Genomic DNA, 18,375 nt, shown 5'->3' with positions numbered 1-18,375 from the left:
AGCACTGGACAGGTTGCCCAGACAGGTTGTGGAGTCTCCATCTTTGGAGATGTTTTTATGGTTCTCAGCACAGATGACCTATGCATACCATTTCTCCTGTTCTTGGATCATCAGCCTCCTTCACCATTCAAATATTGTTAGCCAAGCAGCTAAATAGTCAGAACAACAGCTTCTCTCCCGTTTTTGCCCCTTTCTCTGTTTCCACCAAGTGAGATKCTACCATCTCTGAGGAAAAGAAAACAATGTAAATCTGAAAAAGCTATAAGAGAGAACAAAATGCTTCTCAAAACTGGCCAAAACCACATCATGATGAGTTACTTTTATCTTCTACTACTCTGTAGAGCAGTAGTAGTACTGTATAATATAATACTACAAATTTATATAATAATATAATAGTTTTCATATCTCCAGTTTAAGATGATTAGTTTTACTTCTGAGGGAGTTACCTGTCTGAAAGCAGGAAGAGGTACTATTATCTTTTTTATGCAGCTGCTCAATATGGTTAGCAGTGGGCTGGAACAGAGATCAAGCAGAATTAAAGATACTTGGTTTACACTACCTCGCACTATTCAAACCACATTAACAAAATTTCAATTATAAAACTAATTACACCTTCAATTGCTCAAACAGTCAGTAGACTTCACAGAGCTCTTGATACTACACAGGTGCACTTGCAGGTGTTAACTTTAAAATATATAGGAGTTACTTTGTAGTATTCCAATTTGTATACAAGAATGTTAGGAGGATAATACACTATTATATACACTCATTCAAATATATGGCCTTGTTAGCAAATGTAACCCTTGTTAGCAAATATATGTCTTTATTTGTACATATATGTCTACTGCCTTCCGTTTCTTAATATATTCCTTCTTGTGTGTGTGTGTGGGGGGGACACACATACACTTTAGTTCATTCCWCAACACTCGCATTTAAAAAGGAAAAAAAACGGCTTTTAAAAATCCCCTTCTACAAACAGAACTATAACCAAATTCAGCCTAAATTAACAAACACATTCTGCCAAAAGTTTTTTTTTTGAATGAGTTTGCCCTTGATTGAAAAATAACAGTCAGTTTTAAATCCAGCTTGCCTGAACAAGGGAAAACAGACCTAGRACACTGAGGCTGTTTTACTGTAATTACGATTATGATCTTGCAAGACCTAAGTTTCATACATAGATACACACTAGAGAAAGGAAGAATGACCTGAACTCTGTGTTAGTTTTCTGTATCAGCACTCCTCCCCCCAGTTCCCGCACTGCATAACTGAAGTTTTGGCATTTTCCACAAAAGAATTCCACTCAACAGGAAATCATTTACTGCTCTAAGCCCTTTCTGGATCCCAAAACATCAGCAATATCAGTGTCACTTGATTTCAGCAAAGAAGAGTCAACTTTGAATGGCCTGATATCAGTATAAGGAAGTATTTCAGCTGAAGCRAACAAAGAAGTATATTTATAGGCTGAAGTAGCAAAAACCTGAAAGGGACTGTACTGTTTGCTATYTCTATCCATGCTTTTGCTATAATCTTAAATTTCATTTGCTGTTAAAATTTCCTKCCTATGTGCTAGATGAAAGAAAACTCAAGTACCATTAGCTTAACTGGGTTCTGAAAAATGTCCCTCCTCTTCTGTAACRCAATGAAACCACTGGAAAAAACTATACAAGTGAAAGGATTAGAAGTAACTAAAGTACATGCACAGAGCAGGGAGTTAACTACAGATAACCGGCAACAGAGCAAGTGGTCCCTAAAATTGGCCTCTAGCTGACAGTCAAAGCTGGTTCTTCAAATGTATTAATATGCATTGTCATCTACGGAGATGCACATTTGCCCCTCTACCTTTTCAAACAAAAGTTCTCTCTTTCCTTATCTATACACAGCAATCTAATAAAGCATTTCCTCAATAACCTGACTTGGGYCTCATCTCCATTCTTAACACCACTCCCATATACAACCAGACTATATATACTCATAGTCTTCACTACGCTCCTTCGTGCTATAAAGCAATCCTTCATCCCAGATTCTCAGCCCATGCAAAGACAGTTATTGTCAACTGGACATGGCAAGTGTGCAGAGTTTTGTAGTAGCAKATCCCAACACAGTAGCTAGACCTACTGTTATGCAGTCATGGTTGCTGTTTTATGAGCAAATAATAAAAGCGCTTCAAAGTTAATAGGTAAAATTTTCAATGCAAACACCCTTTTTGGAGAAAAGCAGTGATATAGCAATAGCTTGCTCACACAAAATTAGACTGAGCTGAAGTACGACGYAGTAGCTGTCAGTCAAGATACAAAGGGATTACAAGCTCCTGAGTTGTGGAGCTTCAAAAAATTTAATTAGAACACCATTGAAAATACTATTTTTGCTRGAACAGAAACTCCTAGAAAACGGTCTGTAGGGTGTCAAGTCTGTTTAGTAGCTTGCAGCTACAAAATTTCAAAGATATTGCAGAGTCCTCTCTAACTTAAGCTTCGTGAGCAAAACAATTCTGATGATCTGGTTGAGAAACTAGATGTGTAAGCTCTGACAAAAGAGGTTTCAGAGAGTCTTTAGGCAGAATATTTTTTCCTTTAAGCTAATTTCACAGCCTMAAAAGTGTGTAATTGGTGTTCAAATTTGTTCAACTGGTGGTCGCCAATTGCACATTCCTCTACCCTAYTAAATTCACATTTTTTTAGAATTTTCTGTTTAAAATTGAGGAAGTTGCGACCACATGGCTCAGTACATCCTTTCCAATAGTCAGAAGACACAAATTTTGCAAGTACCACTAGCAGTATTTTTTTTTTTTTAATCCTCCAGTACTCTGGTGTATGATCACTGCATTTTAAATTCAAATTTGTTTTGGGTCCCTCTCCTCCAAGCTAAATTTATGGGTAGTAAAACATAAAACATTGTCTGCTATGTAATACACAAGTCTACATCTCAAACTTGTGAGCCTAAAATAACTTGGTATCTAAGCTGGCCAACTGATTTTCTCACTTTTTAAGTACACTTGACCCTAACTGAAAGCTAAGAAGGGAAAAAAATAAACAAAAAAAACAAAGAAAAAACAGCACAGACCACACAGTTTGATGCTTAAATACAAATTCAGTTRTTTTATTGTATGCTGTCAGATCTGAAAAGGCAGCTCATGAATTTAAATACCTTTTGAACTCTTAGCGGTCAAGGTATTATTGAAAATCCACTGAAATTATTACTTACTATGCTGACTATTCAAAAGCCAGTATTTTCTAAAGATTTACCTCTCTATTGCAGTACTACAGCCTTTTCCATATGGAAAATAAAACAGTTTACCAGATAGTACAGCATGGTTAGTTATAATAAAATATGATTTTTTAAAAATAGTGATCACTTGAAATATGTCACAAGCAGAAAAAAATTGATGAAAAGTACATATAAATATATATACACACACCTGAACTAATATATAGCACTGTAAACTTTCTGTCTCCTCGGCTTCAGTCTATTTTGAAGGAAAACAAGTAAAAACTCATCATCATAATCTTCTGAAAGAATACTGCCATTTTACACTRAGTCTATCCTCATTTTTATTTTACCTGATGTCATTAGTAAAAGTAAACTTTAATATTGAATAAAGTGATTCCAAGAGATTATTTCCACAGTTGCAAAGACAAATGTAGAAAAACTATCTGACTTTTATATGGTACAACTCTTTGAAAGAGCACACAAAGAAGAGCTGAATGCAGCTTATAAATCATCATGACTTTTTAAAACACAGTATTTTAGATCATATGTTCCATACACACAGTCAAAACTGTTAGACAATGTTCTATCATCTCTTTAACTTCTGCTCAACTGTCTGCTTCAAAGGAGTAAAATATCAGAAAGCAGAGGACTGTGAGGACAGGCAGAAAGCCTGTAAATATACAGAAACATAGGGCTGACTAAAAATAAAGTGGGCAAGTATTTCCATCAGAGCATGTAAATACTTACATCTACTCCAAGTAATTCCTTGTATTCGGTGCAGAGGAATTGGCTAAGCTGAATTAAAGAATGACACATTACTAAAGAGATAGATGTCCAGGGTTTTTTATGATGTATAAATGGCATTCTTTAACTTTAGCTGTAATCTATCAAAATATGGTGAATACTGTTGAAAGATTCCTCAAAGATGAAAAATCCAACACCTCTGAATATTCCAGTCGGCTAGTCTACCGCAAGGAGCACCATTTAAGCTGCTCATTTGCTGCTGCATGTTATCTTAAAAAAAGAAAGTTGCCAGAAACAATTACTAGAGTTACTGATCATAGTCAGTGCTTTCCTCAGACCACAAAGTAAGGCTTTTAAAGTTAAACCATACCATGCTTTCTTCCCCTTCAAGTAATATTACTCTTCTACAAATTCAATCAAATCTGTGTGGAATGTTCTCCTAACTCATCTGTTAAGCTTACATCCTGCAGCCTCAATTCTAGGATTTGTTCCTGATCCTTTATCACAGCCTGAAATCTGTAACTGTTATTTAAGTGTACGCTACAGTAAGAAAAAAAAAATCCCTGAACCTTTACAATATTGGAGAGACAACCGCACTGCAAATACGACACACTGCCTGATACTCAGGATTAGGAGTGCCTGAGTGCCCAAAAAGAATATTTGTCAGTAAGTAGCCTTCAGCTGGCCACTGAAATATTGTAGGCAGGATATTACATAGCTTCCGTTTGTTTTTCAAGAAAAACACACACAAAACAAACGTACATCCTGCAAAATTCATGAATAAAAATGAACCTAAAGGTTTTCAAATGCTGTGAAAAAAATTCAGTGAGAAACACAAGGCAGAAATACTGCCTACTTATTAGGACACTTGGACTACTACTTTTGTCATCTTCCCCAGATACCCAAGAGACCACACTACACGGCTTAAGAGAGAAAGCAAGAGAAAAGTAACCACACGCTGCCTCATGAAACTTGCCAATCGTCTCTGAAATGACTTGTTATTTCATGTCATTTCCAGCTAAAATATAAACAAATATATATATACACATACACACACACACACACACACACATGGAATTAATTGTTCTAATGCTCAGAATTACAGTACATTTATTATTCCCACTGTCTAGGAATGCCTAGGAATGCTAAAAACTTGCACAAATATCTAATTTCTAAGCCTCAAATAATGAAGAAAAGTATTCCCACCACAGCCCTTCTCCATTAAACAGTAAAATTAACATGAATCATTCTAGTATGTTCAAAGAAAGGTAATTTTTAGCCTCACCTTAATTCCAATGGCTCATTTATATTGCCAATGTTCAGTGAAAGCCTCAACTTCTTAATTCAACCTCAGAATTCCAATCCTATGTAGAATTATACGATAAAAAATGTGAAAAAGAAAACGTAATCTACCTCACTAGAAAGTTGCATTAGTCAGAAGGTTCCGATTTTGAAAAAAAACAAAAAGATGTAAAAGTTTTTATTTAGATTCAGAAAAGCTCTGAAAAAAATAAAGATCATTATAGAGGTAGAGTTAAAAACAAAAGGTTAGTGCAGTCAGTACTCGGACTCTCTTTGCTTGGGAGATCAATTAAAAGACCAACACAGCCACTGTGACCAGCRTTCAGAAATACACGGTCAAGATTTCACTGATTCTGGTCTTTCTGATGTAGCCAAATCCCAACAGTAATGTTTAAGGAATGCTGGTGTCAGTCACCCCTACACAAATACAGTGTTCGCTAATTACGATGCTGGGGAGCCTGTGCATTTCCCCTCTGTATATCACTGCATTTTCACTCAAATCTCTGTATTAAGGTTCAAACAACTGGCTATTCACAGTGACCTGAAGCACAGACTATTTCTGAATAATAATATTTATATATACTATTTTGCCTGAATGTTATACCTCTGTGTAAAAATTCTCAAAGTAAATTACACTAGAAACAAATAGCCATTATATTTCAGCTTTTTAAAATCACAAATATTTTTTATGATACTGTTTGAAGAACTCTTCATGAAACACTTGCTAGTCCCCCACTGCAGACAGGAGTCCTATTGCGATGTACCTTATCTCAGGGACAGGGTTCTTAATGCTTATCGCAATGCCCCTTTTCTATTCACATATTAAGAYTGACAAATAGGCTCTGTCCATATTTTCGTTTGAGCCATTTTTCTATGTGGAAACGGATTTGATATAAAATGGCTCTGAAGTATAGCAATAGAGAAACCTCATGTATCTCTGTGATACAAAGGAAGCGGAAAGAAAGTGCAGCATTCAGAAAGTGGAAAAAAGCATTTAGAAAATGGAAAAGTAGATGTGGGAAGTCACATCAAGTTTGACACTATTCTTCTGAACTCTGTTTTCAGGATACTTTTTGCTACGCAAGTCTCTTATCCCATTCTGAAACTTCTTAATTAAATATGCTCGAATCCCAAGCACTGGAYCTGTTTCATTTCCAAAGCAGCAAAATACAACAAGGATTTATGGAAATGGAGGAGAATAGTGCTTGGAAACCAGAATCATGCAGAGAGAACTGATACTAAAACAAAGGCTCAAACAATTATTCCAGGACTGACACGGTGGTAAAGAGATACAGGATTGGGAGAGTCTTAAGAGGAGAAGAATGACAAACTATCAAATAAAGCTGCTGACTTGTCTTTTCCTATCAGTTTTCCTGTTTTCCTTTTAAACAGAGATCAAAATAAATAAATAAATCCCATTCACAAGGATTAGGCATCTCAAACCCATCCTCCAGCTGTTAATGTCTACTCTAAAATAACTCATATGCAGAAGTACTGCATTTCCATCTTCATGAGACAGAAGATGATTTGAGCTAAAACCTCAAGGGAGCTCCAAAGTTCTCTCTGAATTATTACATAAACCCCATTTTAAAAAATGTTGTCAACTTTGAGAAGAAATACATAAACATTATCATTTCCTGAAGATTCTCTCGTAGGGAAAAACCTGAAACAGTGCAATACTCTGAAGCCACAGAAAAATTTGTTTTCAGAGTAAAAAAATTTGAAAAATAGTAAGTAGCAGCATGGAAATACAAGTCTTCTGTATCTTATTCAACTAGTACAAAATGATTTGTTTACTCTCATTCTTCAGTAAAGCGATGACTAACAAAGTTTAGCTGATCTATTTGTTTCCTTTGGATCACTTACATTCCTAGGAATATCCTAATAGGACAGAATAATGGTCATAGAGTAGTCCCCAAACAGCAGCAGTAACAGTTCTTCTGTTGGCAATGTGTAAAGTGTAGATGGTATCAAATCTGTGCCAGTAAATTAAGCAAGGGGCTTCCACTCTTGCAGTGCATGTGAACTGAAGTGATATGGGCAACTCTGGGTATCCAGCACTTTTATTCTACATGTAGGCTGTTTAAATACATTATATGCAAGGACATCCCTCATGTGAAAGTTTGCACTCCAGAATTATTTGTATGTGTTGCAGAGGTCAGCGACCTCTAACTAAGTTGATTCACTAGTCTCCAGAGAATAAAAATAATTAAATAAATAAATAAAACACACAAAATTTTTTCATCTCATCTGCCTTTCAGTAACAAAATTATAACAAAAAAGTTTTCCCACATGCTCCTTCGAGCTCTCTCTAGCACCACTACATTCAACGACCAAAACATAAGTGATTTTAGGAGAACGATAGTCTACTCCTACTTATGAATGGTGCTCAGAGATTTGAAAGCACAGACAAGGTACGCAAAGGTTCCAGCAGAACCCACCAACCTACCTATAAGGATATCATCATTTTTGGTAGTATCAAGACTTTTCTCAAATGAGATTGGAATATACACAGCCCACAAGAACATTTACTGTCAGCAAACCGACTTAAAAGGTTTAGACACTTAAGTGCCATCCTCATGTTCATGTATTTGTCTTTATTAACTTTACTTCTCATGTAGGGTAAAATAAAACATTATGGAGGCAGCCAGACTGACAAACAACAAACCATTCTTCAAATAGCTCCATGAAATGAGCAAGAATAAAGCTTAAAAAGTGTTACATTTACTTCTGCAGCTCCGAGGGCATTTTTAAGAACACTAGGTCAGGTACACTGAGACACTGAGAAAATGTGCAATTTCTTTCCCACCGAGCTGTCAAGGCATTTCACGCTGTGAACAGCTAACACCCTTCTTTGACAACCAGGCAAATATTTCTGTTTTCTGCCATTCTAGTCATGAAGCATCTCAGCACTGCCTCAGTTGATTTAGTGCCAATTCAAGTCAGACTTCAGATGTCTAAGCTAGTAACCGGACCAAATATTCTTGATGAAGCCTTGTTATAAACTCAGAGTGTGCTGTGTAATACATTTCCAGGTAGTTAGATAGTAAAAAAGATTGTAAAGCTGAAAAGACAGTAGAAAGGCAAAACATACATTCACTGAACTGCCAGAACAGAGATTTAAGTAGTGCATACAAGTCAAATATGCTGCTGATCCAATCTATTTACATTGCTTTCAAAAAATAAAATTCTTAAATATGTAATTCTTTTTATTCAATTCTTTTTTTCCCATACTTGGAAAAATTATTTAGAGACRCAAAACTAATAATCAAGTCTATGAACTGAAACAAAGCAAAAAGAATACATCCTGTTCTAGCAGCAATTGCACAAAGGTATTATAAATTGTTCTTACATCATCTGAAATACAAATTTCTGATTATACTGCACTTGCAGCTAATGCCCAGAAGTTTCCACTACCATTACCATGAAAGTGTAAGATACAGAATGAAAGGAAAAACACTTTTTTCAGTGGGGATAGACCCAGCAGGACCTGTTTAGAAATCACTGGATTACTGCTTTTTTCACAGGGAAAGAATAAGCAGGCAAGAAAAATGGTGCAGTGTGTGAATTATTATTAATACAAAAAGCAATAAAGAAAATTTAGAGTGGGGTCACCTGTGGTCCAGCCTGTGGACTCTGCTGTCATTACACAGCGCTCCCTTACTCTGAGTTTTTATTTCAGACAGGACTTGGCTCACTGCTTTAACTCTCATACTTAAACTACACAGATTTAAAATGTCGATTAGCTAAATATGCCTAGAACAGTACTTACCACTACTGGGGTAGCCRGGTGTTGATGGATCGCCTCCACTGTTCAAGGAAACCATAAAGGCTTTATCCGCAAGTTCTGCAGTCTTTGGCAAATCACAAGGATCAATGTAAAGAAGAACACCACCAAACCCTGCATCTTCTAACAGAGAAAGCTGAGGGAACAAAAAGGCAGAGATGACTACTAAAAAAAAAAAAAAAACGAAACATAATAAAACACACTATTTCAATTACTGCTGAGATAGGGGCCTAATCAAATATCAGGCTCTCATTGTACTACGCACTGTATAAACAGAACAGAGGTGTGGTCCCAAACTGCTTTCAATCTAAATACAGCTGCTATCATTTGAAAATACAAAATTAAAAACTGAAGTTGATTCAAGTACCTTTCCAAATTCATTTTAAAAGCTATTTTCAAAGGCCAATGACAAAATTAATTCTTATTTGAAAATAAATAACATGCAGTATGTTGAGGAAATACAGTGCTACTATTCACTGAAGTTGCAACGGAAACCTGTTACTATTACATCTTTATCTCTTTTATTGTGATACAGCCCTCAAATAAGTTTTCTGTGTCACAGGTTATATTCAGATGAAGTGTAGGTCATGATCAACAAGGTACAGACAGAAATACCAGAATGGAGCCCCATTTTTACTCACTAGGCACTTGCTAGACTTACTGCTTTTTAAAAACTTCTTTTCATGTGATATTAATACCACCTTGTAAATGTTTTGGCTTTGAAACTAAAGCAGCTCTTCCATATTTTCCTTGTCACTAACAGTATAATATTTCTGGTTAGTTTACTTCTTCAAGGACACGCATAATTGTGTGGCACATAACAGAAGTTTACATGTACTGCATCATTCTTGCATAGGATTTCTGGTCACAGATACTCTTCACTTAAGAGAGAAAACACAGGCGGTTCCTAGATCATTTAAAAGGCGGAGGAGGAAAAAAAAACAAAAAGCAATCTAGCTTACTCAGTCTTTGGAGTCTGCCTCCTAGTAAATGGGCAGTTTTTGTTAGAGATCTTATTACAACATCTCAGTTTGACCTGGTACTGGAAATTAGCCTTTCCAAAGAATCTATAGGTTAGGGCAGCAAACTGGGCAGGCTTCCCCAAAGTTAAGGACGAMAGCATCCAAGCACCAAAGCTTACAGCAGCCTACAGAACCATTTTGACTGAAAAATCCCAGACATTCCCTGTTACAGAGGATTTAAAAAACAAAGGGATTTTATTCTGTAGCAGCTGAAATCAAACTGCAACGTGGCAAATGCTCTCATGAAATGAGATGACCTTTCTCTTTAAGGCTCTGCATATTTGGAATTGACTGAGGACTACAGCAGGGACACTGAAGTACATTAATTCTTCAGACAGAAGTAATTTTGCCTTCAAAGATTATGYTGTCTGTGTATTGTACACAGGTTACAGGTGTTCAGATGAACACTGAGAGATCATAATTGAGTAGCACGTTTATTGAAAGGTTAAAAATGGATGAAAGTCCTGATATGTCATGCAGGAATAAAAATTTCCGTAACAGAAGGTTGGTTTGTTTTTGTAATGCGCTCCCATTTTTAGGTTCATATACAGATATTCAGCCAAGAAACTGATAGTAAAATAAACGGACTGGGAACTCTGTAAGAGAAGGAACAAATATAGTTAAGTGACATGTAGCTAAGTGATATAATAGTCATAATTTACAACAACAGTCTTTTCTTTCCCAGCATCCATATTTGTTCTTCACCTCTAATTTAATAGTATAGAAGGTAAGAAGCATATGCAGCCATCTATTCAAGAATAGTTTTTAAAACTTTGTATTTAACAAAAATTACTTAAATTCCTCTGTTTCGCAGAGGGAAAATAACTACATAACTCTAATTCACCAAGTGCTGCAACCACTGCTGCCATGACTACAGCCTCTACTGAGAAGTTGTGTTGTACATGCAAAATTATGTAACAGCTTTCAAGCTTCAGCTATAATTGCTGCTTTTTAATTTTGGGACATTGTTTATTATGGATATAGTTGACAGAGTTGTGATGTCAATTACTGTTGTTTCCATTTTCCTCTTAAATAAAATCAACATCTTAACAGCCATACAGAGCCCCAGTACAAAATACTGTACTGTTTAAAAAAAAGTCAGTATTTTTTTAAACTCTACTGAAGACATAATATAAAATCCCTTTTCTTCAGAAAAAACTGATACCTATCCATCTAAAATCAAAGCATTACTTCCGCTCTATGATCTAACCAACAGCAGAATCTGCCTCTTCTGTATTGGGGGGTAGGTCTTCTCCTTCTCCCAAAGCCACAATGTTTGGGAAGAAAATGCAAACATCAGAACCACTGACAAGAAGCAGAAGATTCTGGYGCCCGCTGTTAACCCTTTCAGTGCTGATGACTCTTTAATACTCCTTCACTATTACAGAATTCTCAGCCTTTACGTAAGTCTCTGAAGTCGCTTAAAAAAAAAGTAACTATTTCTTAAACCACGCCATAAACATTCTGGACTCAGTTTATTCTAATATGAAACATTTGCTGCTTTATCAAAAGCTCTGTCACATAACTAGTTTGTACTAGCTTTCAGGTGTATGTATAAGGCAGCACTCAAAGTACCTCTTCATTTAGGCTCATTACTTCCAAAACAGTACACACCAAACCAGGTTAAGGTATTCTTACAGTATCTGCAAAGGAACTACTGCAGAACAACAGYTGCAGGCAGCACTTCCAGCTTATTTTCTCAGATACACATATAACTTATGYGTGACTACAGATCTTGGACAAAACTAAAACTGTCCCCTAAATGAYTCCCAATTCCCCTTTTCAATGGAAAATCAGCACCAGTCTGGACTATCAAAAGCAAAGAAAGCACCCTAACACCACAACCAGGTTTCCRGGAAGGGTGGGGGAAACTGGCCTGGAACAGTAAATAAAACCACTTCTATGCAAGGACAGGTTGAAATGGTATCAAGCACTTGGTTCTGCCATAACGGAGGAAAATTCAAAGTTACTTTCAATTTTAACCACATCATCTCTGAATGCTGCTGAGGAAACAGCTTCATTTTTGTGCWTGTTGTATTCAGCATGTATGTAACTGAGACTAGGTTTGTACTTTACATTTGAGCCAAGCTTTACTATTGGGTTTTGACCAAAAACCTACTGGCAGACAGCTGTTAGCACAAAAATTAGGAAGTTTAGCATAACTCTTAGCTGGATAGGRAGTAACAAAAAGCAGGGGGTCACCACCCTGTTTGTTCTCCCTTTCCTGAAGCCAGTGTCTACCTGAACGAATGCTTCATCAGTGGGTTATTTAAGTGACCTGAACACAGGAACAAACCTACCAAGGAGAAGCCTCTACCTATGGAACCCTGGCAAAATGTTCAAGAGCTCTCTTTAAATAAATAGCTGAACAGAGCAGCAATGCAGCAGGTACTTGCCTGAAGCTGTATTTGTCACCTTTCRTCTGAGAGCAGCCTTCCCCCCAAATATCTTTTCTTCTAGTCTCCTCCCAATTAAGACTATCYTTGTACCTGCCATGAACAGAGAAGCACAAGACCAATCAGGTAATCAGGCTTTATTCTTGCCCAGGGAGTGCACTGGACCAGCTGCCCTCTAACCAGTGAGCATCACAAAGTTTAAAAACCTGACTTATTRCTTTATATAGCTGCTTGAAAACACGTGTTCTCACTTCTCAGTTGAAACTGAAGTGTAGCTGTGTCAGTACAGTTCTGTTGTTCTGTTAATGAAGAAACATATTTAGGGACGAGCTTCAGCTGGCAAATCCAAGGCACAGAGCAGAACAACTCATCAAGCTTTGGTCTCATCTGCAATACRGCAACTAAGAGTGCAGAAATAGCCAGTTAAGGGCGTTCTAAACCATCCTTCCAATGCATCCCAGCACCTTATCTCCTCTCATCCAGTAAGCCCCCAGTGGCTTAAAGGTAGTGTGTGTACTGCAGCAAGTTAGGACACCAGCTGGTGCCGAACCTGCAGGGTARACAGGGCCTGAAATAAGCCAGCAGGGCACCTTTTCTCTCTCTTTAGTTGATTCCCAGTCATAATTCTGTTTACATTTGTGATTAACTGATGATGTAACACAGTACATTCCTAAACAGCACTGCTTAACCACGATTATGAACACATTAGAGAAAAGATGATGCAGATAACTGTGGATTGGATCAACTGACCAATTATTTATTAAAACAGCCACTATTTTTTCACAATTATCCTCATTTTAATTTGCAAATGATGCCAAAATACWGCTAAACTTTCTGAGAACCTTGCTGCACAACTGTCTGCAGGCAGTTCTCCATCTCTTTGAAACGCCACTGCAATCAGTCATGATGTTATATGAGCAGAGGGCTACAGTCGCACTTCAGTTTGTCCGCCTCCCCGTCTCCTGGTAAAGGTCATCTTTTCCTCTTTATTCCTCCCTAAAATTATAATGGCTATATTTTATAAGGGAGATTATCAGTCCCATTACTAACATAATATTTCCTTTGTAAGACTTCATTCTGCTTTCTACACTTGTCCCTTTACGTGTCTTGTTCCATGGTAACAACTGAACCCTTAGATTGGTTTGTTACAGACTTTGCATAGAAGAAAATATCCTAAACAATATATTCCTAAAAATTAATGAAAATTGGATACTGAGTAGAGAAGAGGAACATCCTGCTAATGCATGATATAGTGTTAAGAAAAACTGGAGGGCTTACCCCTTAATGGAAGGAAGAGAGTCYACATAAGATACCACAAAACAGTGGCAGAGAGATGGAAAAGCTTACAGAAACTTGGACTGCAAATTAGACATCACAAAATCTAACCACGAGAAACAAAGCTGTGAAAAACCTTTCAGCAACCCAGGGGAAAATCTGTTCTTTTACTGAGATACACATTATACAAGATACTCAGTCAAACACAAAKYTTTTTTTTTTTTTYCCCCTACAATTCCATATAAATGACTTCTAGCATCACAGAAATCCTTAACTAAAAACAAGTGGTACTAACAATATACCTAGAAATGCTAATTTAAAACAGAACAACTTTCAAACTCACTTTACAGTTTGTATATACAYCAGTAAATGTTTCTCAGCATGTGATAAATCAAACAGTTGTGCCAGAAAAAATGAAACCAATTTCTTTATTTTACTATATGATTGCTAATACATCTTACTGTTACAGCAAGCTTATCAATACTGGCTTCAGTAGAAATCCACTGACATTTTCCTGTTGGATCTGCTTTCAATTACATTGCATAAGCCTACAGACCTTCAATCACTATCAAACACTGGCTAGAATATGACTGCAAATAAAACAATATAAACTAGCTCTATACTGCTATTTGAGATTTCTCCTTTTATCTAGTAATCAAATATTTTAATTATGTTGGTRTTTAATTAAAAAGTTTACATTCCAAAATGACTTTTAGCATACATTCTGTCTGAAGCCAAAAATGCCTCAAAATGTAGTTCTCAACTTTAGAAGACATTCATATGCGTATATTTTGCATCAGTGAAAGTGTGCGTATGTCTGTGTGTGTATGCACATGCGCATATATATACACACACACATACACACCACATATACATATATATATATACACACACACACACAGACAAACAAATTGTATCGTCACGCCCATACACACCAACTTAATAAATAATATTAGGCTATTTATTGTAACTGCCCACTGTTCTTAAAGGCTTTTTTGCAGTATCCCCACAACGTAGCAGAAAGAGGCTTTTGTGTAAATCACAACTGAATTAATTATACTATAAACTGGAAACTTACCACTTTCGTCAGCTTTATATGAAAATCTGAAAATTTAAATCCGTCATAATAATTAACAAGAAACTAAGAAGCTTTGGGCAGGAGTTCCTTTGGTATAGTGTTCCAAAAGCACCAAAGCTTTAAGTGCTACAATAAAGAAAACATTTCTCTCCATTCTTAATTTAGTATTATCAACAGTTTCATTGCAAAAAACAAYATACATCAAAAATATATCTCTTACTGGGAAAGGAATGTAACTTTATTAAAGAGATCAAACATGCTTTAGCTACAGGCACTTTAAAGATCCCYGATAGTGTTTTGTTTTGTTTTTTTTAAATAGGTCAGTTTGGACTCCTTAAATTTCAATTTGCACTGCCTGGTGCATTGCATCACTTCAGTTTGTTCCAGATACAGCTTTTGTAACTTTTTCTCTAACAACATCTACCTTAGTATAAATGACCACAGTTCATTAGACACTAGCCAATGAAGGCTTTTCATTGTTGTCTACAGAAAGTACAGCAAAATTCACACTGGATCAAGTTATTATTCCAGCATAATATACGATCTCTACTAACTTAGGTCAAACCATCTCCTCCTCCTAAAACTAGATTCTGAATTTMCAAGCCTACTCAGTGTTAACATATTAAGACCTGGATATCACACATTCATACAATAAAAACTTACTGCACATTCCTGCTTGTGTGTTAACTGCCCACATATAATTGTCAATCTTTTCTCTGCCCCTTCTATGTAATCCACACAAAGATGTAGACAGATAATCTCATAATATCAGAAGTCTTGATGTGTACGGAGTGTCTAAACAAAAAATCACATGCTTCAAAGTAAGTTTCTCTGAAGCTAAYGAAACTACTGAGCTTAATATTAAACAGATTCACAACCATTTGCAGGATCTGTATCTCCTGTTTTCATTACAMTTCAGTGCAATGATCAACATTAATTAGACAAATAACAGCAACTGGACAGTCTGTCTAGTGGTTTTTTCAATTCATAGTGTAATGTGAAAAAGACATGGTTCATTAATCTGAAACACAGCTTTACTAGCTGGACAGGCTATAAGTTATTAATTACTCTTTTCTACTTAAGTTCCAATTAAAATCAYGAGGCTGCACATGGAACACCCACCTCATTTTACTAATTGGCAATATCTAAAATTACCAAGCAGGAATAAAGTGCCATTTAAACTGCTGGAAGACCTCACTGACATCATGTATTTCTATTCCTGAATCAGATTCCTTCAGAAAAAAAGAAAACCTATGCTTAGTGCAGATTTAATTAGATGCTGCCATCCTCTTAATCATCTACTATAACACAGTGTGCTTAAGGGCTGCAGTAGTATGACAATCAAAACTAAAGGCTGAAAAAAACAAATACTCGTATCTACATTTTTATATAAATCCTTCAATTTGCAAATTTTTAACAAGTAAGGTGGCAAAAGTCCATTTTGGCTCTCCCTTAATTTTTGAACACTGAAAGTTTAATCTTGCTACTACATTTCCCATGTCAGATGTCTAGGGGCAGAATTCATAAGAATTTTGCCGTGAAATACTATCCTAAGACGTTTAGGCTTTTGCTGATCCATCCTCAACGTGCTAAATTAAGATAGTGAAGGAGATGGAGGACACAGCCAGTTTAATGGCTGAGTGCACTGGGATGAAGAAAACAAACATACGTATCTTTCCTGTTCAGCTCAAACATTGCGCTTGTCTAAGGAACAAAGCAATTGCTATACTGAACAAACAGGGAAAGGATCCAGCTGCATAAACCTGCAAATAGATAGAAACGTGGGCAACAATGACCCAATAAGCGACAGGCTACTCCAAGTTTAGAAAGGTGGAAAATGTACTGYGCTTGAGAACAAACTGCTCCTGATGTATGAAGTTATATACCTGAACAATACAAAATCAAAATTTTGTTTTGCATCATGGTAAGGTCTTCAAATTTTGATGTATGTGCTGTCAAAAGAATGGTAATATAAAACCCAGCTCTTKATGGAAAGAGACTGACATGCATGACTAATAGATTTCTCAAGACATTGTTAACAATCACTTTCTAAACTGAAATTGTCATTCAGAATTTTCAATTTTCATAATTTTATCTTAAAATGACTTATAGAGAGAGGTGGTTTTCTTCTTGTATTTCCTGGATGTCCTATAGAATGAAGGAGGAAAAACAGAAGGAAAAGATAAGAAGTCTTAGAAAGTTGACTACACTAAAATCTGCTTATGAATGACAGGACTATATGGCAGTGAGGGAGAAAGGCTGCTTTGTACATAAATCTACTAATCTACATTCTTCAGAAAGGCAGGCGTTATTCAAGGGTAGCAGATTTACCATAAATAAGAACTAACCACAAGAAAAATGATTTGTAAATAAAGTTAATCAACATCAGTTTTTACAATCGAACGAATAAGTTAAGTTGTTTTTCCTTACTGGGACTGTCTTACAAAGGAACTACAAAGGAGGGAAGCTAAATAGGCTCTAGTATAGCTAAAGATTTTTCCCCTCCTATCCCATCAGCTATTATTTCCACAATAAGTTAATTCTCCCTTTTGACGTGGCCATGAGGAGTCCTTTGGAACTCTTTTCAACTCCACTGGAACTACTCCTGCAGTAGGAGAGCAACTAAGCTCTCATCCAACAAAACACACAAAGCATTCACGCAGATCGCTSTCATCTACAAGGTACCCATTACTGCATATTTAGCAAACCCTTTTCATCTTCTGAGGCATATACTATAATCTTCACAATGCCATCAGCAGTAAGAAACACAGAATAAATCACAGGTAGAAGAAAATGGCAATGTCTTGCTAGGTGTCTCACAATCCATTTGCATAAAAAGGTCTAAGTTTGGGGCAAAAGCTGACTCCCACATATTCCAGCGATGTTGGTCTGAACCCTTTCCGTAAGTAGGGCTGATTTCCAGAATGGAGCTATGTTTAGACTTCCTATGAACTACACCATGTTCAGAAACCACAGACTGACCATCTTGCCTTAGAGTACCTGTATTTTGCAAGGAAATCCAGCAGCATTCTCTGAACACAGATAAGATACTACATACCATAAAGCAAAGGGAGAAGGAAAGCAAAGAAAATGCGAGACATAACCAGCACTCTGAATCACAATACACACACAAAGAACAGCAGCTTCTGTGGGGGCTAAGGTGGTAGAACCCCACATAACTCCAGGAGAAACAAATCCCAGGACAAACTAGGGCTACCACAAATTGGCAGAACTGCATCCAAATCAAGGGTTTTCAAGCACTGATGTATAATCCCAGGTCATAATTCAGCCTACAATCTACTCCTGAGTGTAAATCTCAGCACCAACYTCTGGACAGCTATAGTAGTTCAAGTAGGAAAAAACCCATGAATTACTCAYCTGCCCCTTCCCCGGTCTCTAAACCAGACAGCAGTTTGCCTGTAATCCTCGCACAGGCAAAACTTTTAACAGTACAGTCCTGAGCACGGTATTAAGCTTATAAAGAACTGAGTATCTTGTCCCACATTTTTTTTCTGTTTGCTGCCTGATCATCTTGTAGTTTTACAAAACAAAAGTAATTAGTAA

General features: G+C 36.6%; 1 protein-coding gene across 1 annotated transcript in view; it reads right to left on the bottom strand.

The window, feature by feature from the left end:
* The window catches only part of NAALADL2 (N-acetylated alpha-linked acidic dipeptidase like 2), a 217,548-nt gene that overhangs the window by 174,005 nt on the left and 25,168 nt on the right, over nucleotides 1-18,375 (bottom strand). The window contains exon 3 of the mRNA XM_085301193.1: nucleotides 9,026-9,176. Coding sequence (XP_085157319.1) covers nucleotides 9,026-9,176 — 151 coding nt within the window. The remainder of the gene's footprint in view (nucleotides 1-9,025; nucleotides 9,177-18,375) is intronic.

Source organism: Rhea americana, unplaced genomic scaffold (assembly GCF_003343005.1).
Source record: "Rhea americana isolate MKP2758 unplaced genomic scaffold, rheAme1 scaffold_174, whole genome shotgun sequence".
NCBI lineage: Eukaryota > Metazoa > Chordata > Aves > Rheiformes > Rheidae > Rhea > Rhea americana.
The sequence above is the reverse complement of the archived record's forward strand: the minus strand, read 5'-3'. Positions and strand labels throughout refer to the sequence as shown.